Source organism: Chelonoidis abingdonii, chromosome 1 (genome assembly GCF_003597395.2).
Source record: "Chelonoidis abingdonii isolate Lonesome George chromosome 1, CheloAbing_2.0, whole genome shotgun sequence".
NCBI classification, from domain to species: Eukaryota; Metazoa; Chordata; order Testudines; family Testudinidae; genus Chelonoidis; species Chelonoidis abingdonii.
Genome location: NC_133769.1, coordinates 88895141 through 88920559, shown reverse-complemented (window position 1 = coordinate 88920559; position 25419 = coordinate 88895141). Strand labels below are relative to the sequence as shown.

Sequence of the window (25419 nt, the reverse complement as noted above, 5' to 3'; positions counted from 1 at the left end):
TGAGGTAATATTATTTTATTGGACCAACTTCTGTTGGTTCAAGAGACAAGCTTTCGAGCCACACAGAGCTCTTCAGGTCAATAAAATGCAGGAGTCATTTTGGGTTGCAAGACCATGGAGCCTCAGGAAGAAGCTTGCTCTCATCACACTCCCTCGCCCCCAAAAATGGCCTTTAAATATCAGAACTTTACTAATAAAATGTTTATTTAGCACCTTTCATCTTGAAGGATTGCAAACCACTTTACAACTAAACACATGCATCACCACTGAAATGCATCCAGGCAGACAACTGGCACACAGCTCACTTCATACAATTCAAGAAAGAGGAGTTTTGCCAGTTACATGGGCAAAACCCACTAGTCACACAAAAAGTGCAGTGGGATCTTTATTGACCAGCTGTAACAAAGAAGATCCTCATTTGAGTATTTTGTTGTGTTTTAAAGATCTCATCTGAGAGATCCACACAGGATACTGCACACAACCCAATTTATCTACCTTAAAAGACAAGGGTTGTGTCAGCCCTGCCAAGTTTGGAATCTGTGGTGCCATGGAGTCTAGGTATTTCTAACCTGGCACTTTGAGATGACTAAGCCACCACCACCTCAAGCTAGAGTGCATGCTTAATACATTTATCTTTAGGTTGTATACAGATAGCGATGCAGCATTACTTACAAATCCACAATTCTCAGATACTTGATGTTTCCACATGTACAATCCCATGAATATGGTAGGGCTCTTTACAAGCACAAGGTGTTAATTTAAAGGTCAACAAATTCTGCAGCTCTGGGGAAAGCCTCATATTCTGACAGCTAAGTAGCTGCAATATTCTTCCAAGGGAAGCAATGAAAGACATTTGGAACAACGGGACAAAGCACTTGGAAAACCAACAGAGGGAACAATCCTACATCAGCCAGGAGGATGGAAAGTACATGATGGGTCTTTTCAGCTGTTATTCCAACAATTCATAAGCAATTTATGAAAATAACAAGTATTGAGTGAGTCTTCTTTCTCTGCAGACACATTTACAAAATACCATTAAAACATTTTATGACTGTTCAGGGCCCAGTCCCTCCCTGGTGTAACTCTGTGAAAGTCAATGGAGTTACGTCAGAGGGGAAAGTGGGCTTCAGCATTTATCTAGCTATGGCTTAGTTATTCTTAAATGCATTTCCTGGACATAACATTTACTATGTTCTTTCAGTTTAGCAAAGAAAAATCATACGGTTATTTTTTTATACAATTTGGAAGCACTTAATACAAAGTTACATGAATACACTGCATCATTATGGCCTATCTGTGGAAAAAAACACATAGGGCTGTTCAATACTAGTTATGTCTTTCAACCTTTATCTTAATACTAGAAAATATATAAATCATTTGCATAATATTATGCAAAAGAAGGCACAGCCGGTTATACTTTACACAAGCACAATGCATAATATGCAGAAAAAAGGGATAAAAAAAGCTTCACATCCTTATTAGATACATTGTTGAAATCCATTAAGAAAAGTACTTCATCAACAACAGTGTTCAACACTTGAGAGCTATGAAAAACACAATTATAGTTCACTTAATGCAAAACAGATTTTTATATATATAAAAACACTGTTTAAAAATGCTAACATAATAAAAGTAGATCCATGTAATGAAAAGTGCAAACCAAAGAAATGGAGGGTTTCACAATGTCCTTCTCATGACACAGGAAAAACTAACCCATGGGAATGAATGCATTAAATCTGTTAATGAGTCCTTAACGTGATGAGACGTCATCAGGATTTCTGAGCATTTGGAGAAAGCAGTACTGGAGAAGAGGCCCCATCCAAACTGGGGATTGGTACTGGTATGTGACCATTTAGCAGAGTTGGAAACTGCAAGAGGACAAAAGGTAAAATTCATTCATTATCTCAAAGGATTACTGCATATGCACTCAGCCCCAGTAACTGAACCCAGATGATTTTCCTTTCAAAGGTTGTGGTTCCTAAATGACAAGCTTTGATTCAACTAATAATGAGTAAAATTTATTAATGAAAGGATAATATTCTTTTTCTTAAATGTTCAAGAAAATATAGCTAGTTAATGCTACAAGACAACTGTCATCAGCTCACAAAATTGAGCAGTATGAAGAAAGATTTCTTGATATGCATAAAGGAAGAATGTTCCGTAATCTTAACACCTCTGCATTTGTAAGGTGTCTGAAAGAGATATGCAATGAAGATTCTTGCAAAAATGAAACTGTAAACGCATGGTACAGTTTCATCTGTGGGAGGGGGGAGGCAAATATATAAGCCTTCAAAATTATTTTGAAAAAGTATGTGTGTATTCGGTAGAATCTGTCAGCTATCTACAAGGGACCCTTTGTCATGTGGCTAAGGGATCTAAGTATTAAGCATGTCACATTTTCAAAGTGCTGTGCAAAGAATATTAACTAAATTAACACACCAGTATATTCTTTGTACACCCTTGCACCCTGACTGCAGCTTATTAGCACTTAATGTGTATTGACTGGTATTTAAGATCTAAGACTAGCCAGGGAGCTAGGTAGGAAAGTAGGATAAGCCTGCTACATTAGACACTCAGAATTAGTTTTTTAAAATGTGCTATGGATTATATTGGCCTATTTTATGGCCAGACTTAGGTCCTGATTCTATGAGGCGTTACTTAAATGGGAGTGCTGAGCACCCTCAAAACTTGTTGATTTCAACAGGCATTGAGGTCGCTGCACCTTAAAGGATTAGGCCCTAAATACTGAATGACCCAGTCCAAAACTGCCACTTTGTTAAAACTGAACAGCTACACAAAACGGGGTGAATGGGTGTGTAAAAAAGATATACTATAATATTCCCGCCCCCCACAGGACAGAGAGTGAGCAACCCTAATTGCCACCGTGTTCTACTACTAGCTCCAGGTTTTAGCTAAAGATTGTACTTTTTATCATTCAGTTTGAAATTTGAAAAGCATCGATCCATGTGATCAGCACTGGGCAGCAAGGGTCAGTGCACCATGGTGAAGGCTGTATCAAAAGTCAGTACTGGTTTGTTTCCTGCAGGCTTTATGTTTATATCAGCCAGCCAGCCAGCCACAAGAATCACCACCATGCCCCTGGAAAATCTTTTACCTATTTGATTTCAAGTAATTACGGGGGTGGAGGGAACCCTCCAGTTTCTTGTTTTTATACTGTATGTTCTTCAAGAGGGATATGTAACCCAAAATGTCCTTTGGGTGGTTTCTAAGACTACAAACCATCCCTCTTTTATTATTATAACTGGCTGTCTCACTAGGCTGGTGAGGTGCTGAGACTACTGATTATTATGCAAAATGTGCTGATTTTACTGTAACCTCTTCCCCCTACCCTTTTGTCCAGTTCTTCCACCTATTCTGTTTTATGGATGAGATGGGAGACTTAGATGGAAAGCTCTCTGGGGCAAGGACTGTCTTTTTTCCACTTATTTGTACAGTGTGTTGCACAAGGGGGCCCTGATCCTTGACTGAGTTCTCAGTGCTACTGTAATACAGATAATAAATAATCAAAACCAAGAGAATAAAATAGTTTCATTGGGATCATTGGGGCAGCTGAGATTTCAATGAAGTTTGGTTGCATTCCTCTGGGGCTTTATTTTAGGATAAAACACAGTTATGTACAAGTCTCTCATTGCTCCAGTCATATGGTAACTTTCAAACTAATGATGAAAATCTAAAGTGAGTTTAATTACATTCTAGTATTATTGCCACAGAAAGATCTTCCAATTAGGCCAAATTATGGAGGTAAATTGAATGAGGCAGAATTAACTGCAGATTTCAGTGGCACTTTTCATTTTCTCCAAGGCTGAAAGGGCCCAATTTTCTTCCCACACACTGGGATGTGGGAGTTGCTTTAGCTGTGTTGTACTAGTGAGGCACTTAATGGTCGCTCACTTTCAGAACAAAATCTAAAGAGCACTTCATCCAGGAAGAGGCGTTTTACTAGAAGTGATTGGTCTCAGTCAACATGGAGTGCCACTGTCTGCCTCCGTATCCAACAGCCTTCTGCTATGATGACAGTCATGTCCCAAAGGCACGGTACATAACACTGGAGGAAGCATTCTAACAAGAATGCTAAGACTCTCCTCTTTTCTCCCCTTTCATCCAGCATAGAGTAGTCAGCACTCCATCCTCTTGCCACCTAATCCAGTCTGGCTCTTAAGGGGTACGTCTACACAGCCTTCAGCAGCATGCCTCCCAACCTGGGTATGTAGAAGCCCTTTAAAGTCCACTCTCCCCTCTCAGCTTCAGAGCTCAAGCTCCAGCCCAAGCCACACTTCAAAACACTCTCTACACAGCTGTTTTTAGGAGGCTACTGAAAGCCCCACAAGGCCCAAGTTTGTCAACCCAGGCTGGGAAGCTTGTAGCCGCGGGCATGAGATCACCCAGTACGGGCTGTTAGCGAGAACTACCAGATCCATCTGTGTACAGTAGCCTCAGTAACAAAAAAAATCCCTTTAGCTCTTTAGGGAAGAGACTTTTTTTGTTGTGTGCTTGCACAACACATCTGAGTCCCATCCTGATTGACGCCTCTGGGTGCTACGAAAATATTAATATTCAATAAATAATTCTAGCCAAGTCCTGCCTGTTCTCGACTATGGAAGATGCTACACATGTGGAAAAAAGAAATTGGGGCCTGATCCTGCTTCCGTTTAAGTCAAGGGCTCTGAAAGACAGAGTCAATCAGCTTTAGGAAGTATTACTCTCAGCCCCCACTACTTTCAGGGTTTCCGCTTCCTTTTTAAGCAAACAATGAACGTTCAATTGTCCCTCAATGGGCACAGAAACGTGTCAGTCTTAGACCACCTTTTCCTTAGGGCATGCAGCCAGCTCTTTTTTCCTTGACTCCTAGATTTGCTAGCTAGAATTCTGAAGAGTGGGTTTGCCCTTGCAGGCACACAAGTAGCATCCCTAGTCTGGGGAGAGTTTTACATGCGCAGGTGCGTGAGACAGGAAGTAGCCCAGACAGGATCACTTGGGGAAGTCTGTTTTTGTTGTGAAGAAAACTCAGACTCGGTGGGTTAGCTCCATTTCAGCTGCTGTTGCCACTTCCTATTTGGTTTGTGAATTAAAACTCTATGCACTACAGATTTGTCACCTTGGCCTTTTTTCTGAGCCAGATGTTATTCAGATAAGGCCCTTTGGGTCCATCAGATGCGACAGATCCAAATCCACTTTCACTTCCAGTTCTCACTGTAGGTTGCTAGGTGCACTTGCAGTCTCATTACAGGACAAGTCTTGGATGCTTCTATCTCAGATTAAATGTCTAGATGTTTCCAATCATGTGTGCAAAATGATAGCACAATACGAATAAATGAGTCTATATGAGGTGAAACAAAGAACCCTAGAACTGCTGTACATAAACTCACATTATAAGTGAAAGGAATGGCTGTAACCCCAGTGTGGCACTGGAGTATTTGTGGTCATATCGCTCCCAGGCCTTGTGACTCTGCTGTATGATATGGCCACCCTTTCCGCCAGTCTCTGGGAGTTCAGGGGCTGGGTCGTCTTTGTTTCCCATCTTCCACACATTGTGTCAGTGCTGGTCTGCCCCAGCACTTGTGGAATTTCATTCCAGGGCTTTTCCTTGCATTCTTTAGCTCCTCTATGGATCACCAGCTTTCTTCCTGCCAACTGATAAGTAGTTTTTTCCTGTGCCCTATTGAATCAGCTGATTGGCAACAGCTTCAGTTGGCTGGAGTGTGGAGGAGCTGATAGCTCCACCCTCTTTCCAATTTCTGGATGGACGCTGGGGCTTTGAACAGCTTGTATTCCACAGTGATTTATTCATGTCCTTATTGGGTTTTATGTGGTGCTCTTCACTGCAATCCAAATTGCTCTCAAACATTCATTCTCACAACATCCTATGCTGCAGAGAAGTGCTGTTATCCTCATTTCACAGATGAGAAACTCTGGCAAAAAGGGATTAAGTGACTTGTCCCAGGACAAACATGAAATCTGTGGCAGAGCTGGGAACTGAGCCCAGATCTCCTGAGTGCAAGGCCCGTGCATTAACCACAAATCCTCAGTGACAGGCACCGTCACACGATAAAAGGATCATTTACTGCCTTCTGTACAAGGCTAGGCTTTGGTTTGCATGATTTTTCCAAAGCCTTTTCCTTTGCTTTTCCTCCCACCTTCACCAGCTGCAAGGCAGTCTCTTTGCTCTCCAGTCTCCTTCACAGGCTCTGAGGGCTCAACTGTTCTCAGCTAGGGCCTTCAGCTTTTCTTTTCCATAAAATATCTGCTATGTTCACATTCCATAAGGGATGTTGCCCTGGAGATTCTGACAGTGTTACAGTGAATCTAACTCTGCATGTCCCTTTTAAAGAATGCCTGATAATGTCAATATTTAGTTAAACTACTTGGAAAATTCAAAACCAATGTGCAGGATGTTACCCTGATGTCTTTTCAGTATGTGCGCCAAAGAAAGCCACCTTTAGAAATGAAATGTGTCCACAACAAAAACCTACCTGGAACAAGGTGTTTGGTCCTTGCAGCCTGGCAGGACTCAAAGGAGCTACAGGACTAAGGCTGCTCCAAAAGTGAATGCTAGACAGCAGTGGACTTGGGGTCAACAGTAATCCATTTGGGGTCTGCAAGACAAAAATACCAACTGTGTGCCTTGAGGCAGAAGACTATATGGGTTGGACCATTACAGCTCCATCGACAGTTTGCAACATTCTGAGGTTTCCCCCCCACTAATCTACTGACCCTTTCAGAACAGTAATTTAATATCCCATGCTATAAAATGATCTCCTTTTCAGAGTGATTTTATTGCCATTCAGGTTTGCTTAAGATTCAAAACAGAACCACATGATTTGATGCATATCTGTATCACAGTGTTACAGTACCATGCATGCCTCATTTTAGACACTGCCTATCAAAGTAAAAATCTAATCTCTTTCACAATAATGTTTGGTTTTTTGTACACTAGCAATTACTCGCACTGGCTACATCTTCTGGACAATTAACCCAATAATGTTTGGAGTCAAAAGCTCGGCTTTGAAGCTCACTCCCCTAGCTGATGCTTCTCTTTCACTCTGGTTGAAAGAAGGCTTAACAAGGTGGCTTTGTATTGGTTTCTGCAGTGAAGGATGGGTTTACAACCAGAATGACAGCTAAGGCACCAGAGAATGCAACTAATTCTATGCTAAGAGTCTAAATCCATAGAACTAAGAATCCATGGATTTTCTGTGCTCACAGATTGCTATTTGCAGGGTCATGACTCGGGTACAGAGCTGAGAGTCTTCTCATAATGTTTTCAAAGTGGAATTGCAGGCTGGACACAGTAAAAATGCAACTGGCAAGCAGATTTCTGCCTTTAAAAGAAAAGAGTCTAAAATCATATGTGCCATTCTGTATCCAAAATAACTTCTATAATTCCAAATAAGAAAATGACACAAGTGCTGTACTAAACTTTGAACTCAAGGGTTTGAAATACCACAGCTAATCTTTCTCACACCCAGGCCCCAAATTAGCAAATTACCCCATTTCACGAAAGGATTTAAGCACTTGCTTAATCTCATTGACTTCAATGGAACATGAGCACATGCTTAAAATTGAGCCTGCACTTTGCTGAACAGGGAAGTGTTTTGCTGAATGGGGTTGGGGGGGGAGACTGGCTGTATTTACAACATTTAAAACCTTTTTGGGAAGGAGAAGAATCTCATGACTCCTTGCGGGGAATTAATGTCCCCCACTCAGGCAACTCACATAATTCTGTGTGTGTCATACTGTTATGGCTGAGGTCCTGCTCTCTTTTCACATCCGCTGTGACCAAGGGTATAAACTTTGCCCCCTAAAGGGTCTCATTTGAGTTTGTTCCAAACTGTTTACTGTCACATCTGTCTTTGCATGCGCGCATGCGCACATTATGTTGCTCAGACACCACAGTTAATGGCACAGTAAAAGACCCTAGACAGAGAGAGACCAAAAGTCAAGGAATTTTAAAATCTGAATGATGTACTATTCCTATTGTGGTGATGCCTAAGGGGTCTATGAGGATTAGAGCTCCATTGCACAGGGGGCTGTACAAATCCACAGGAAGACTCACACGTGCCCTGACATACTTGCAATCAAATTCAAAACAAGAGCCTAAAGGTTAGTGTACCAAACAGTAGCTGGGAAGGGAAGAGTGGGGCAGGAGATAACCGCAATAAGATCACACAGTAACCTAGGCGAGCAATGCACACAACCTGAAAGCCCCAACCTATTGGAAAGGTGGTTCTTTAAAAAACCAAAAAGTCTAATCTCTATTCAGTGGCTGATTCCTCACATGAAGTGGAACTTGTGGAAAGACTCTAAAGCAGCAGGTAGTTGCCTTACGGCTCACGCCGAGCAGGTGCTCCATGCATAAGGGTTAGCAAGGTGGAAAGCACAGAGATGTTTGTGGGCGATATGGACAAATGGAAGTTGAAGGCCAGTGTCATTGGCAGAGCAAGGGGGCTACATCAGAGATAAAAGCGGATGAGATGGGAGTGGCGAACTTGTGAAGGGGCTTGAAAGGAGATGGATGTCAAGATGCCTGACACTGGGTGCAATGTAAAACTGGGAATCAAAACAGAGGTGAGCTTAGCAGCTGTGTGTGTCTGAATTGGAGAGGGGTGTTGGGAAGGCCAAAGCTGGAGGAGAGTATAGTGCTTGTGTCATGATGTAAAGAGGGGGGCCTGAGTAAGAACTGCAAGAGTGTGAACAAAGGAGAGGTCAGGTTTTGGAAAGCAGCAGCAGGATTTGGACCAGGCCAGGAAATGGGAAGAGTCAAAGATGACCTCCAATTATGGTGCCTGCATGCCAGTGAGAATCTCAATAGTGATGTCAAGGAGGACAAAGCAGATGAGGGAGTGGGAAGATGATGGGTGGAGATAGAAGTTCAGTTCTGGTCATGTTACGTTTAAGCTTGTGTCAAGACATCCAGGAGGAAATGTCAGAGAGGGAGGCTCATGTGCAGGATTGGTGGGAGGGAGGCAGATAGGTGGGTAAGGAGTTGGAAGGTAGAGTTACCAGTCATTGTAGATGTAAAAATGGTAGCTTATGCTATGTGAGCAGATGAGACCAATGAAGGGAAAAGGTGTAAAGCAAAAAAAGATGGGGCAAAGGATGGAGCCCTGCAGAACCCATAAACGGTGTAGATGACAATGACCCACTAAAAGAGATGATAAAGGAATGGCCAGAAATGCAGGCAGAGAACCATGCGAGAACTTCATGATGAAAGCAAGGGTGGGCAAGATTTAGAGAAGAGTCTGATTGATGGCCTCCAACGCAGCAGGGAAGTCAAGGAGCAGGAATATGCAGTAGGAGAGGGAGATCTGGCTCTGGGAAATGTAGTTTCAGTGGAGCAAAGCAGAGGAACATGGAGAACAGGACTGCAGGTGACCAATACCTTTAGGGGTGAAGAGAAGAAGGGAGCTGAGGGTGGCCACTGGATAGACAAGTGGGGATAATATTCTTTTCTTCAAGATGGGGATACCAGAGCAATCATGTCCTATGAGGGAGGGAAGCAGATAAGAGTGAAATATTGAGAACAGTGTGGGAGAAAAAGAGAGAAAGGATGGAGTGATTTGGATAGAAAGGTGCTAGAGGAAAAGAGCAGGCAAGAAACCCTAGGGCTGGTAACAGGAGAGCACGTTAAAGAAATGGAGTAAGCCACAATGGATCTTACTAATACCAAGTTGCTAGGTGCTGTTGCTACTAGCACGGATCCAACAGTGTTGACAAGACCGAAACGTATATGGATGCGCCTTCTCTCAAGGATGCAGTAGCCTCCAAAGCCACTATGGTTTCCCTCATAGCCACATATTTGCCAACTCCCTCCCCTCCCCCATGCCGATTTCCTCCCCTCATCCCAGGTAGCACACAGAAAGCCCTTGTGGAAGTAGGCTGTGCAGAATGTAAGAGGTCTGGGCTCACCAGACATGCCCCCCAAATCCTGCACTCCCATCTCCCCATGCAACACCACGCCAGCCCCACCGTGCCCATGGCCCTTTATGTCTATGGGGAAGAGGCAGCAGGGTTTGCCCCTTAAAAGTAACTCTGTCCACTCACAAACTAAACATTTCTCCCTTTTAAGAACAGCTAATAATCATGTACACGTTGGGTTGTTTCAGACGCCAGCATGAGTGGTGCTGTTTCCAGGCTGTGTTACTATCTGATAGCCATCCTCCTGGAGTGTATCCACAGGGATTCATGAGATATGGCAAACGATGTAACTGAACTAGATAAATGGTCAGAGATCTATGTTCTTAGGGTTCTGTAAGTTAAAGGCCATTGACTTGAAACCAGCTATCTCTGCAGCCAGAACCAATACAGTTCAGCGAAGTACACAGTATTACGCAGGCTGAGCTAGCTGTGAGGTCTTGGGACACTGTTCTGAATAAATCCCACATCTGCTTTTACTTCTTCCCAGAGAACCTTCTTAAAAGAATATATTAGCAGCTGTCATGATCCAGATGACTATGAATACCCAATGACCCAACAACTTTTTAAAAAGGTTCTTTGGGAAGAAATAAAGAGCAAAAGGCAGGAGGAGGGGTTTATTCAGAATTGTGTCCCAAGATCTGAACCCTAATAATGGATGCAAAGAGACCCTATTTCTCTGAAGTACAGTCCCTAAAGAAGGGCTAGTACTTAGAAAGAGATTTGAAACTGAGTCCAGTCAATCAATACTTCAAGGTGCGTGACAATAGTACTAAGGTAAACTCCACACCCTCTGAAGATCAGAGCACTAGAGTTGTCACTTTCAGCTAGAGCCAGGAGCTAGCCACAGTAAGGCTCGAATTTGGTTAATATTTAACACAAGAAGTGCAGGCTGCATTCCAGTCTTTAGATCATTGAGGCCATCAGAGAGCAGCAAAACCAGAGGAGGAATTTAAGGTGTAAACAACAGAACAGAGTCACCTGTCCTTAAATTACATGTGGAAATTGATCTATCATCTCATGTTATGCCCCCACTGGCAATATAATCAGTATTGTATTTTAATCCTGCTGGGATGCTATTATCCCAAAGCCAGCAATAACCACACTAACACAGAAGGATTAGATTTATCTCAGTCGCAGGAGCAGAGCTCCCACCTTCACCCCAAAAAGGAGCAAAGTTAGCATAACCCTTACTAGCACAGTGCATGTCGCATCACAATAGATGACCCCTATAGAAGTTACCCCTTTAGCTAACGTGCTATAAGGTTTGTAACCGTGGTGCTAAAGGACTCCGGCCCTGCAGATGACAAATGCAAAGGGAAGGGCTGTTGTGTACACGCTCATTTCATAAGTTAGGAATCAGTATATTGTAGAAGCGGATGCCTCAAGAAAACAGACATGAATCAGCTTTCCCCATTTTCCAGAGAAAGGCAACAGTGCTAGCAAAACCAAAAAGATAAATAATCTGCAGAACAAGCGATGGAACTGGGCAAAATACTCAAATTTTATTGTTATTTAAGCATTCCTGTTTTGAAATTCATTAAATGAAATTCCAAAACAAACTCTATCAAAAAATTATACCAATTCCTTTTCGTCTTTAAGAGCAAAATTTCCCAATATCTTCATGACACTTTTTTCTTTTGAAGTTGAGTTGGTCCTGTTTGGTTACAAAAATCATAAGATCTTTGTTATGGTTCTCTGATTGACTGAGCTTTTTATTTATGTGATCAAGAATAGTTGTTGGAAGCCATTTTGAATCATTTTGTCAGAGGGAGTGGCTGCATTTTGTGAGCTCTTGCTGAACCATTCAAATGCCCTGTCTGACTTCTAGAGTTGGGAACAGAGTGCATACGTCCTTGACTGCATCTAGTCCCTGTGTGTGTCTGAGATCAGAATCTGGTAAATAAAATGTAGTCGGATGTGTAGCACTTGCCATTCCCAAGTAAAATGAGATGAATTGCAGCATGTCAACCTAAACTCTAGATCGTATTACTTTCTATTACAACTTTACTGGTACCTAAATATGGTTGATGTATTTTGTATTTTATTATGTGCTCAATTATGTCAAACTTCTTAAAGATGTAGGTTGCTTTTTAAACAAGCCTAAAATTGATTGTTAATACGCAGGAAACAGCTACTGTGCTCCAGTGATGCTGCCAAATGTCTGGAGAGCAAATAGCCCCAAAGAGCACACCATGTCCCTCACAGATGCATTCAGTCTCTTATGTGATAGGACATGCTGTTAAGAAAGATAGGCTGAATGGTGGAATAAATAGATGGAGAACTGAATCACTGATGTGTTTGGTAATGGACTACAGTCAGTATCAATCAAGAAGAGGCCCATAGTGAACTACAAAACAAACCAGGCTCTTTCTAATTTTTCCTTTTTGAAAATCTTGGGTGTAATACACTATTTTATAGCTAACAAGGAAGCGAAGTATCCAAAGAAATGGTGAATGACTGGACCAACAAGGAAACAAATCAAAATGGCTCTACTGATTCTGGGTATGGTACTAGATTAAAGTAGAATTGCAATGGACCTTGCTTTCAATCTGTCCCATTCTGGGCCTAGTATGATTTATTTGTCAATTTTTGTGCCCTGAAAGTAAAACATTTACCATGGTTGTTATCACAGCTAGATACTCTGCATGCTAGTCAATGCATCTCAGTTCTGGCTTGCCACACTCCAGTTCTTCCTGCTAACTGTACTTTACGCTTGGAGTTTTTATGATGTGCACAAATGACAGGTAGAGACAAACAAGCTAATTTTCATTTGAGATCCAACCTTAAATCATTCCCTTGTGCCCAAGTACTGCAGGGCTCTAATAAAAGGAAGGCATAATATCTGGTGAATTCAGGATAAGGCTTAAATCATAACCCTAGATTTCCTTGCTTTTGTGAGTGAGTTAGCCACCCTACCATATTTTTTGTTATATATTCAATAAATTTCACTTAATATTGATTGCATGAACTTGTATGCCTACAGTCTCCATTTGTGAATATTTTTACAAATGAATTTTCTCTCTAATTTTACTGTGGTGCAATCAGACGCAAATGACCTAGCAAGATGCAAGCACTAAATCACCTGCTTCTTGCTGACTTTCCTCTTGTCCTTTGAATTACTAGGTTTGTCCAGTGACATTATTTTTAGTGAACTCCACTTTCAGGACAACTATTGTTCAACACTGACACTCCTACAATTGTGTAATTAGTTAACATCCACTTTACAGTGAACAGAAACAAATGGGTATTTCTTAGGCTCATGCAGAAAGGAGACTGCAGCAAATGCTTTCTGAACCTGTAAGGCCTTTTGAAATTGAAATTGGCTTAAGAGCCCTTTCTTAGAAACCAATTAATTTGATCTGCTTTGAAAGCTAATGAAAATGTCACACTTTATGAATGGGTGCAGCAAGTGGTACTAAAAAATCAGCCAAGCATCCCATGACATACATGTTCATATTTTGACCGAGTAACTACGTGTATTTGTTTCTTGGCCTTTTCCTCCTTGTTCTGCATACCTTGAAACTGGTTTTAAACGATAACTGATTGATGTTAACAGCTGCCCCAAGTGAATGTCTTGTTATCCTGTCACCCACTCTGTGAACTGTAATTACTTTTCTCCACATTACTAAGAGAGCGCTGGGCATGTGTGCAAGGAAGGACTGTACTTTCTACTTTTTATATAGGCATCTCCTACACCTTTTTTCCCTCCCCATGGACTCTTTTCAATGTGAAAGTCACAGGCACATAAAACTGATCCTTCATTTAGTCTTGACCAAATTAGAACCTATTTGTCCAAAACAAGAGTATATTAAATAGACATATCTTACCTGTGCAGTGAAGAACGCTGGAGTCAGGGATCCTGAAGGAAGTGCTGGGCTGTTGAGGGCGATGGAACCAATATCGGTGCTGGAAAGAACCATGGGCGGTGCTGAGATTTCCAAGCCTTTGGGTTTTTTAGCCTTTGGGGGAAGAGATGGAAATTTCGTCTTGGAACCTGAAGAAAGGTTCAGAGGCTCAAGAGAATCTGAGTCATGGCAACTGGACTCAAGAAAGAGGCTTCTGTGATCTGAAGGGAGGGGTGAGTGAGGAGACAGAGATGGAGACCGTGATGAAGACGGCGAAGTAGTAGATGAAATGCTGGTTGTGGTAGGCAACATTAAAGAAGATATTTTAGCTGATACTGAAGAGGCGAGAAAAGCAGAGCCAGCTGCTGCTTCGGACGTCGATGGCAACGACACAATGGGCCTCATCACTTGCTTGTCTGTTTTGTTTGTCACAAATCTTATAACAGTCCTGACTTCTTCCACCGGTGTGTTTCCTTCCGACTTCTCCTCCAGTTTTTCTGTTTTGATTGGCTTGTGAGTGTCTGGCTGGTTCTGCAGGGAGTTGATGGTGAAAGAAGAGTACAGCCCAGAATGGATATATTCATTACGGCTTGTGCTTTTCAGAGCTGACACATTGTGCTTGTGCTGGTCTCTGCCCTCGGAAAGCATCTTACACTCGCTGTCCTGCAGCAAGAGGCTCTCTCTGCTGATTTCCACAGCATGAGGATCCATTTTCAAAATCTCAGGAAAGGAGACGAACTTGTACACAAACTTCTGTCCAATCACTTTCTTGATGATGTTCTGTGAATACAAAACCACATGCTAACAAGGTTAGTGATCTGGATGCACTGAGTGTATTATTGTTTTCTATTTGTATTATAATGCCATGGGGCCATAGTTATGAACCAGGACACCACTGTGCTACTGTAACGCCGACAGACCCCGGTTGTGGGCGGGCGGGATCGAACTAACAACTTGCTGTTAGCTAAGGCTGTAGAGCAGACTCATAATCTCTCTCTAAGTGGACTCAGTACCACTAGATGGGACAGAACACCACACCCAGGAGGTGTTTGGGCTACACAAGGCACTGTGTACATAACAAAATACAGTCCGTCCCTAAAGAGCTTACGGTTTCAGTATAACATGAGAGGTAATGTATGGATCTAGACAGACAAGGAGTACAAATAAACCATAAAACAATATTGGTCAGCATAGCAGGCAGCAGTCGTTTACATGGTTTCACATATATAGGCTGACACTGCTCTTTGCTCATAGTCAGACAGGCATTTCAGTGAGTATTCAAACTCTTCCTTTCCTTGGGCCTGATTCCATCCAGCTACTTAAACATTTATGTTACATGCCTCCTCATCACATCTAACAAAATTGCCATCTCTACAATATATACACCATGACATGGATTAATCACCTCTCTCTTCCTCTAAAGCAGCTCAGAAATATTTTCTTTCCAATGGAAAAAGAACATTCTCAGCACCTTGGAGGTTTGAACGCCTCTGCCTTTAGATAGGCTATCATGGGCTATGTAGGAAACTCAGCTGTAGTTCTTGCAATCCATAGATCCATGCTCCGTAAGGGTTTAGCTTTCCTTTCAAATGTTTGCAAATTATAAAAAAAATGTAAGCAGAGTCTGGATGAGCTGTCCCCTGACATCTAGTTGTGAGCTGTGGGAAAAGACTTCAGAAGCTGATCTCATTTGCATGGACACACCCACCCTCCCTAGGTGCTCACCATGATGGGACTGCTTGCCCATATGATCACCTCTGGCTGGTGTTGGATCTCCTGTCTCCTTGTTATTGGGGCAGGAGTAATAAAGGGTTGTTATCCTTGTTGTGTGAACTGTGGGCAGCAGAACTGTACCTGGCATATCCCAATGGAGGGACTCACCCTCAATTGAACGACACTCGCTAGATAGGGGACATGGGTTCCAAAGCCCAATGAGTTGAGACTGGTGTGAGCTCTGTATAAGGATGGTTGATACTACTTGATCATTCTGCTCTCCCATTTAGACTCAACTGAGAGCCTTGTTACAGGTTGTAGAGCTGATCACTCATACCTAGATGTAAGTATTAGACCTACTTTGGAACAATGCCTTTATTGGAAGAGACTGCACAATGTGCATCAATGGTTAGGTTCCCCACTAACAGCTGAAATCACTAAGAGCTATGTTAAGTATGTGCGGGGGGCACTGAAGACATCTTGGTGAGTGGCCAGCCAGGCAGCTGGCAGAGAGGGATAGCCAGCAGGGAGGCTGGTGGAGAGGGCCAGAGCAGAGCCCTGCAGAGGCGTGGCAATCGGCTGTTGGGGTGACAAGCGAGTGCCTGAGCAGTGCAGCGTGTAAGGTGCCTCCTTATTCTCCCCCCTTCACACAGAGTGGGAGGTGAACTCTGCAGATGAACCTCTGGTGCTGCACTGGCCAAGGACAGCAACTGTGAGTGGAGTACAGAGAAGGAACAGGCACATTAAAGGCACTTTTGGGTTGCTGGACTTAAGACCCTGAAGGGAAAAGGACACTGCCCAACTTACTTGGTGGTGAGTCTTTTGCTCATGGTTTGTGTTTATGCACCCTGTTTGTGGTGTTTTCCCAAATTAATGCTGAGTTACGTCCCTCCTTTTATTAAAACGTTTTGCTACACAGACTCTGTGCTTGTGAAAGGGAAAGTATTGCCCCTTAGAGGCACCCAGCGGGTAGTGTGTAATTGTTCCAGGTCACCAGGTGGGGACTCAAGCCGGTTTTGTGTTGTATTGTTGAAAAGGAACCCCTAGATACTGAACCCGGCCCTTGTTGCTGCTGCCTCCACCTGGCAGAAGAGTTATATATACAAAAACCCATGTTCAAATTAGGGGTAGCCCATTAAACCTCTATGCCTGCATACATGTGCTAGTGTGCAGGCTTAGCTGCTGTAGTCTTGTGCTGCCAATTGACAACGATCACACGCCCTTCAGCAGTCATGAGACAGGAGCTAAACTTGTTACAAATGCAAATGTTTGCACAGTCTTTGATGTCACAAACAAGGAATTACCACCTCAGCTCAGGGGTGAGTACAGGGAAATCTGTTACTCAGACACAAAAAATAATTGCAACACAGAAAAAAATCCCAGCTATGTAAATTGTTGTTGGTACAACTGTTTGCTTTTCTTCATATTTGCCCTAATGAAAGAATTTACTGGCCTAATCACTTTAATGTTTCTGGGGGCTTGACTTTAATGAGGTGTGGATCAAGCCCTAAATCCACTGATGTGCTTTCTATCACAGGGGTAGCTGTGTTAGTCAGTGCATCTGAAGAACTGGTTTTTTTACCCATGAAAGCTTATGCCCAAAAAATCTCAGTCTTTAAGGTACCACTTGACTCCTCATTGGTTCTGATGTGCTTTTGCCCAATTATACAACATTTTAGACCTACAAGGTCCTTGTATGAGCTCATATGCAGTTACATTATGGTACCAGATAACGAGACCATGAAAAGGAAGAGAGCGGAGGGTGGGGGAACCTAACTGGCTTCAAAACTAAGCTTGATACATTTCTGAAGGGGATGTATGAGGAGACTGGCTACCTGCCATTGTAGGCAATCTGTGACTGCTAGTAGAAAATATCTCCAAATATCTCCAGAGGCTGGTGAAGGGACACTAGATGGAGAGGGCTCTGAGTTACTACAGAGAATTCTTTCCCAGATGTCTGTCTGGTGGGTCTTCCCCCATGCTCAGGGTCTAACTGATTCCCATCCTGATCCCCAAATATGGCATCTTCCCCCAGATCAGCTTGGCAGAGACACTGGGGGGGTTTTCACCTTTCTCTAATACAGGAGTGGGTCGGTGAGGTTCTGTGGCCTGCAATGTGCAGGTGGTCAGACTAGATGATCATGATGGTTCCGTCTGACCTTAAAGTCGATGAGTCTGAGACCTCCAGTCTATGAGATTTCCATATCAAGGAAGAAGAGGGGGCAGGAACAATTTTTCAGATATTTGAGACATTAATTTTTGTTTTCTTGGGGTCCATGGTTCTCTGACAAAGGATTCTCCCCTTTAAAAGCCTTTCTGGAGACTACCCCTCTCTCTGGTGCACAGCTGTTTCTTATAAGGTAAAACTGCTCTGTGGTAAGTAAAGTTGAATGTGAACTTACATTATTCCTGTAAACTTAATTTCTTTTTCAGTCAACCATAAATAGCTATTCCAAGACTTGGCAAACAAAGTCTCAGATCACTGTTCTCTTTCATTAACTATTTGTTTTGTTGGTTTAAAAAAGAAATTCAGCCTTAATTCCTATTTAGGTATCTAGATTCTTACATGGCTTCCATCACTCTAGGCTCTGAAAGCCTCATATACATTAGGGGATTTCTCCTCACCAAATCCCTGTGAGGTAGGGAACTGTTGTTATCCCTGTTTTACAGATGGGGAGCCAGACACACAGAGCAAAAGGGACTTGGCCAAGTTCACAGAAGGAATCTCCAGAGCTGGAAATTAAATCCAAATTTCCCAATCTACTCCTTTAACCGTAAGCCCGTGCTTCCTCCAGTCTGAGTTGTACGTGTATCTGTCTAATAGATTAAAATGATTACACAAAGACTATTTTTACAGTTCCGAAGATATTTGGAATCTAAATGCACGTGTGTGTTGATTCTCCTAGCTTCATTTTAGGACGTGGTTTAAGTTTTTGTCTGCTCTGGTGTAGCTGAAACATCGTTCTCAGTTTTACTTCACTCTGACTCAGTTTTACACCTCGTACTAAATTTTTGAATTACTTAAAATATAAAACTCAAGACTATTCCCAAAATGTTTTTTCCCCCAATATTTTAATTTAAAAACATCTACTTTTGGCTCCTGAGGGTTTGTTGCATCTAGTATTGGCAAACGGACCCCAGCACGAAAAGATTAAATAAAGTTAAGAGAGGCGCTTTTACAGTGGAGCAAGCTTGAAACAGGGAAACGTTTCTATAAACAGCCATTGACCTGGCTGGTGATTTTTATGCTTCTTTTGCTATTCAAGATAGAATTGTTTTAATATAGGGCCCTTTCAGTGCAGCTTTCTCATCTGCATGAGCCTGTAGTGAAGTCCTAATAATTAATGATGGGCAGAGCTAAAAAGGTTGAGTTCACATACTCCTCAAACATTTTGGATGCTGCTCTGAAATGCTGAGCCTAAAAACCCACCATCATAGCATCAGGGAAAATAAAAATGCAAATTAATTAGCCATTTCTGAAACACCATTGTCATATCTGTAGCCAGAAATGCATAGATTAACCTTAGCTTTTCTTCACCTTCAGGTTTCCTTGTTTCTTTGTCACTGGCTGTGTCCCTTCCAGAAATATGAAAGATATTAGACCAGACTCTGAAAGATGGGGAGCAAGGAGAGTATCAGCCTTGGCTACAAGCACTAGCCAAATGGTTTTCTTTCAATATCAGACGGAAAAGAAGGTTGCCTTTGTGCTAATGTCTGCTCCTGCTGAGTTAGGCAACTGTACACCATGATATCAGAAGAGCAACCACATGCACTTGCCCCGCCTTCTGTTTACATTTCAAATTAATTACTTCAGAGAGAAAACTTGCTTTTACTCACATCTGCTAACCTAGCTATCAGGGTGGGTTAGTGCTAGAGAGGGTGCAGTATGGAAAGGAGTAACTGTTGTGTTAGTGTAGCTGGAGGAGTAGAAAACAGGTCCAATGACAGCTTCAGTGCCTCCACTTCCTCAGTTTAGGAACTGTCTATTGGCCTTATCAGGGGACAGCAATCTCTCTAGTGTTCTGAGCATGGTCTGGGAGCTGGGACACCAGAGTTCTAGTGGCGGGTCTGCAACTGGTTTCTTGAGTGGCTTCCATCAAATCACTTGGCCCTTTGGTGCTCCTCTTTCCTCAGCAGCAAATTAGGGATTATATAACACTTACCCAGTTTTGTAAAGTGGGTTGAGATTTTTGGATGACTAGAGCAAAGAGGATCTGTGTCTGTCCATGCCTTTGTGCTAGAATTCCAACCACGTTAGGGAACTCTGTTAAAACATGGCTGCCCACTCACCATGTTATAATATGGTTTGAGTTTTCCTGTGCGTACCAGACAAAATTATATACTAACCAAGGGAAGGGAACCTTGTTAGCATAGTTCTTTTAATGTGGTCATAATTTGATTTGGTTTTGTCTATGCAGGAAAAACTAAACCACTTTATGATATGGTTAGGACACAACTAAGTTGTGGGTTCCCTAATGTAGCTGGGATTGTATTGTAGAAAGGCCTAAAGTGATCGATGGGAGCTGTCTGTCCAGTCTGATGGCTGCTAGTATCTGGAGTTTACCCCTATAGAGAGCGAGTTTTTTTTCCCCTGGGAGCAAATGTACAAACAGTTTTGATATGAATATTGGTTTGGTTGACGTTTGAATTTTCCCTTCATTTTGTTTGTTTTCATTCTAACAGATGGATGAGTACAGAGAATTGTTCAGCAGTAACTTCTTATCATTTTAAGGTTTCAAATTACAGAAGTGTTCCAGCACCGTCCTTTGATCAGAATGAAGAACACTGCTATTGTAAATTATGATTCACTGACTACTGCTTTCTGCACCAGAATATTATTAGTGTGTGCATATGCTGGGTATGCAGCTAGATGCTGGTAAATAAAAACACACTGTGTGTGAGTATGTTTGTCACATTGTATTTCGTTACTTTTTTTTAGTATTGAATTCTTTAGCAGATAAAATTCATTCTGTTTGTATCTTTGGAATGAGCTGACGAAGTGGAAGATTTTTACTTAGCTGGATTTAGACAAGACTTGGAAGCAAGTGCGTGTTATGCGTAACACTGACCTCACTCAACTTTTCACCGTCAAGAAATCTTGCATGAATAATTTAAGACAATGGTTGCAGTCATGGATGTGAGTGAGATTGGCATCGGGGGTATTTGCTTTATTGCTGCTATTACCTCCAGCTAACGAGCCACCCTGTGCGGCAATCCAAACATTCAGCAGCTATTCCATTTGATGATGAAGATACTTTCCATAAAATGAGCTGCTTGCTGATTCTAGCAGAGTCCCAACTGAGCATTAGCAGCAGAAGTGCCCATGTCAGCTCCAGAAACAGTAATATAAGGAAGTACCACCCAACAACATTCTTTGCCCAACACTAACCTCCCTCTCTGTGCCTTCCCCTCAGAACTACGGACCATTAGAGGAAGATACATAACTGTGCAGTTGATTGCCCTAAAATCAATGGTAAAATGTATTATGTTACACAAGGTCTGTCTGTGCACATGTAGTAGCGATCATTAGTTGTTTTAAATATGAGGTCAAGCAATGCTGGGAAGTAATTTTCTGCTCTGGAAAGATATCCTGGTTCCAGTTATTTACTTTTTCCACTTAGTGTTATCACGGGACCTGGGACCCCCATTGTGCTGGCACTGTGTGCACACAGAACAAAAACACAGCCCCTGCCCCAAGGAGCTCACTATCTTAGTAAAAAGCAATCGATTGCAGATCTCGATAGGCACAGCAAATATGCATATTGGTATCTGTTTGTATATTTAAGCCTGCCCAAGCATGGGGTGGAGGGACTAGATGATCTCTTGAGACGCCTCCTCCCATATATTTCTGTGATTCTATCATCCCCTTTCCTTCCTCCCCTCTTCTCTTGCTGTGTCTTCCAGATCCCACTCCATCTCTTAAAAATAAAATCACAGCCATCCACAGCCTCTTCCTACCTTGCTCCCTCCAGCTCCTGGCTCTCACAGAGACCTGGATCCCTTCATCTGACACTGCCTCTACAGCTGCCCTCTCTTAGGGAGGCCTCTCCTTCTCTCTCACTCCCCACCCCAGATCAGACCATGGGGAGAGTGTTGGGCTTCTCCTCTCCCATTCCTGCCACTGTCTATCTCTCCCACCTTCCCCTTCCCAATCTTTCTCTTCTTCTGAACACCATTGCACCTGACTCTTCTCTCCTTTCCCACTCCATGCTGCTACGATCTACTGTCCACCTAACTCCTCTCATCAGCCTTCCTCTCTGATCTCAGCTCCTGGATCTTTCTCTCTTCCTCTCCTGACAATCTCCCACACTCATTCTTGGTGACTTCAACTCCCATCTGAACCCTAGCTGCATGTTTTCCTCATCATCACCTCTTCATTCCACCTACAGCTCTAGTTCAATCTCCCACGTACCAACAGAGTCGTTCGCTTGACTTGCTCTTCACCCTGCACTGTTCTTTTTCTGAGCTCTCTCCTGCTGAGTTCCCCTCTTTGACCATCATCTGGCCTTTTTCTACATACCTCATGAGCCCCTGCTCTCTCACCTTGTCACTCACCCTTTCTGTGACTTGCAGTCCATCAATGGGGGAGGGATAGCTCAGTGGTTTGAGCATTGGCCTACTAAACCCAGGGTGTGAGTTCAATCCTTGAGGGGGCCACTTAGGGATCTGGGGCAAAAATCAGTACTTGGTCCTGCTAGTGAAGTCAGGGGGCTGGACTTGATGACCTTTCAAGGTCCCTTCCAGTTCTAGGAGATTGGTATATCTCCAATTATTATTGTTATACTATTAATGTCTATGACAACTTGTCTGCTCTGAGCTCAGCCCTCTCTTCCATTGATACGGTTGTTGATTCTCTCCATACATCCCTCTCCTAGACTCTTTTTTGCCACTCTCCCATAGGCAGATAGGCCCTGCCAACCTCCAGCCCTGGCTTCCGACCCCAAACATCCACTTCCTCCACTTGTGCTCTCATGCTGCAGTGCAACTCTGGTGGAACTCCTGTGACCTGGCTGACTTCCTCCACTACAAATTGGTTCTCTCCTGCCTCAGTTCTAGCATCTTTCTAGCTAACCAATTCTAATTCTACAACTTAATTGACTCCCACATCCACAATCACAGTCCCTTTTTCACTACCTCTGACTCACTCCTCAAGCCCTCCCCTTCTGCCTCCACTGCATTTTCTGCACACGTTCTTGCTAATTTCTTCCAAGAGAAATTCCAAGTGACCTTCCCCTTCTCCTTCTCCTCATCACAGATGCAGAAGTTTCTCACCTGCTTTCCTCCCCTAACTCCTCCATCTGCCCCAATAGCCCCATCCCATCTACTGATCTCCCTTGTGCCCCCTCGCATCCCCTACTTTACTCTTCTCCATAACCTCTCACTCTCCTCTGGCTCTTTCCCCTCACAATACAAGCATGCTTTAGCCTCTTCTATTTTTTTAAAAAGTCATTCTTGAGCCCATTGGCCTTTCCAACTACTGCCTCTCTCCTGAATCCCTTTTAGCTCTAAGCTCACTGAACGCAATCCCTGTCAGGCATTTCCCTCCTTCAATTCAATCCTCTTTGGGGCAGGGAGTGTCTTTTTGTTCTGTTTGCACAGCCTCTAGCACAATGGGGCCCTGGTCCACGAAGGGAGCCCCTAGGCACTATGGTAATATAAATCATCATCATCCTCGACCCACTCCTATTCTGCTTCCACCCCTTGCACTCAACTGAAATCAAAATCTCTCATGACCTCTTCTTAGCCAGAGCCAGGACTCCATCCTCATCCTTCTTAACCTATCAGCTGCCTTCAATAAATCAACCATTCTCCTCTTCTTGAAATCCTTGTCCTCCCTTGGCTTCCATGGAACTCTCTCCTCTCGTGGTTCGCCTCCTGCTTCTCCTACCTCACTTCTTCATAGTGTCCTTCAAAGGATCCTCCTCATCCACCCCTCTTCAGTTTTCTGTAGGAATTTGTCAAGGATCTGTTCCTAACACGGCAGCCGCCTGGAGAGTTGCTGGGGCTGTGCACTCTCTCAGGTCCAGTTACTCCAGTGGGATGCTCTGTAGCACTCTGGCGGTGATGGGTTCTCAGGCCGCAGGATGAGCCCTTCTGGATAATTCTCCCCCTTTCAGAGTTCTGGGGAATACATAAACAGCTCAGTAGCCGAAAAAGAAACACACAGGCTGTCTCAGCCAGGACGTTGGCCTCTCCCTTCAGCAGGGCCCCAGGTGGGCCACAGTCCAACTCAAAGTCCACTGGTTTTCCAGCAAAAATGATAGGAGATAGCCTCCCCTCTTCAGCCACATTTCTTTTAGGCCAGGGTGTGGGCCCTGCTTGCTGCCCAGCCTCTTCCTGGGAGTTGGGAAGCTCAGCAATCAGCTCCCGTCTCAGAGTTGCTCTTACTGAGCTGACTGAGTGTCATGCTTTTAAACCCCTCTTCCATTCCTGGCATGACTTGCAGGTGCAGCAGGTTGTGGCTACTCCAGCCAGAGCAGCTCCTTAACCCCTTCTAGGCTGGTACAGGGTTTATAGACTCTCTCACTGGGTCCCCTTATCTTTTCCATCTTATCTGTGGCTAATCTCGACTGCAAACAGAAATTCAGCTACCATATCTATGCTGACTCACAGATCTACCTCTCTTCTCCAGACCTGTCTCCTTCTGTCCAGGCTGAAATCTGAGCCCGTCTCTCTGACATTGCCTCATGGATGTCTAGTTGTTAGGTCAAGCTCAACATGGCTAAAACAGCGATCTTAATATTCTCTCCCAAGCCATCCCCGCTACAGTCTCTCTCAATCACTGTGGATAAAATCACCATCCTGCCTGTTCCTCAGGCCCATAACCAGGGTTTCATCTTCAAATCAGACCTCTCTCTCTAGGGTCTCATCTCCAGGCTGCGTCTAAATATTGCCAGTTCTTTCTACATAATATCTGTAAGATACAGCCTTTCCTATACATCCACACAGCTAGAACTATTGTCCAAGATCTCCTCATTTTACATCTTGATTACTGCAACATCCTTTTCTCTGGCCTGGGCCAATGTAATCTTGTCCCAGATATCCATTCAGAATGCTCTTGCAAAGATCATTTTCCTAGCCTGCTGCTTTGACCATGTCAACCTCCTGACATCCCTCCGCTGGCTCCCCTTCTCTTTCGCATCATACATAAACCACTTATCTTCACCTTCATGTGCTTTCACTGCCTGTCCCCACACTATCATCTCTCATTCGCTTCAAAACTTCAGCTTCTGTCTTTGATCAGCCTGTGATATCAGTCTCCATTGTTTGCTTTTAAATGTTCAAACAAGCACCTTTGAGCTTTCTCCCATGCAGCCCCTCACATTTGGGAGGAACTTTTTGGTAAACGTCTGCGGAGCTACCTCATTATCCTCCTCCAAATTTTTTCTTAATACTCCCCTTTTCTGAAGGGAGCATGCTCAGTTTCTCTGTGGGGATGGTACATGTGCAGTCCAGTCACTGGTAGAAGTTGGGAAGGGATGGAGCATGCTTAGTGAGGATGGAAACTTCAGAGATTTTAGTTGCTAAAAGACACAGGTCTTCACTGGAAACTTACATTGGTATAGCTCTGTCTCTCACCGAGGTGAAATATCCTGAGAGATATAGTTGTACTGACTTGACCCTCAGCGTGGGCAGTGCTAGTGGAGAACCCGTCCTGTCAGAGTAGATAGCATCTACATTGAAGTTCAGCAGCTGTGCCACTGGAGGGGTTTACGTGTAGACATACCCATAGGTCTCTACTGAGCAAGTGTGAATTGCAATTTTTCAAACGCTTACAACTTGTCCAAATTCAGGGAGATTTTCACAGAGGTGGCAAAAGGCAGATCCCTGCCACAAAGGCCAATCCCTTACCACATTTCATGTCCCTGCTCCAAAGTACAGGGGCTCAAACACTGTTCAAAGTCACCTGAATGTTTTAACATGG

At 43.3% G+C, this 25419-nt stretch overlaps 1 protein-coding gene across 1 annotated transcript in view; it reads right to left on the bottom strand.

Annotated features, from left to right (window-relative positions):
* Nucleotides 1-25419, bottom strand: part of ELK3 (ETS transcription factor ELK3) — a 57869-nt gene continuing 32450 nt past the window's right edge. The window contains exons 3-5 of the mRNA XM_032788530.2: nucleotides 13764-14561; nucleotides 6492-6614; nucleotides 1-1868 (exon numbers count right to left, since the gene is read on the bottom strand). Of these exons, the coding sequence (XP_032644421.1) occupies nucleotides 1770-1868; nucleotides 6492-6614; nucleotides 13764-14561 (1020 nt within the window). The 3' untranslated portion in view covers nucleotides 1-1769. The remainder of the gene's footprint in view (nucleotides 1869-6491; nucleotides 6615-13763; nucleotides 14562-25419) is intronic.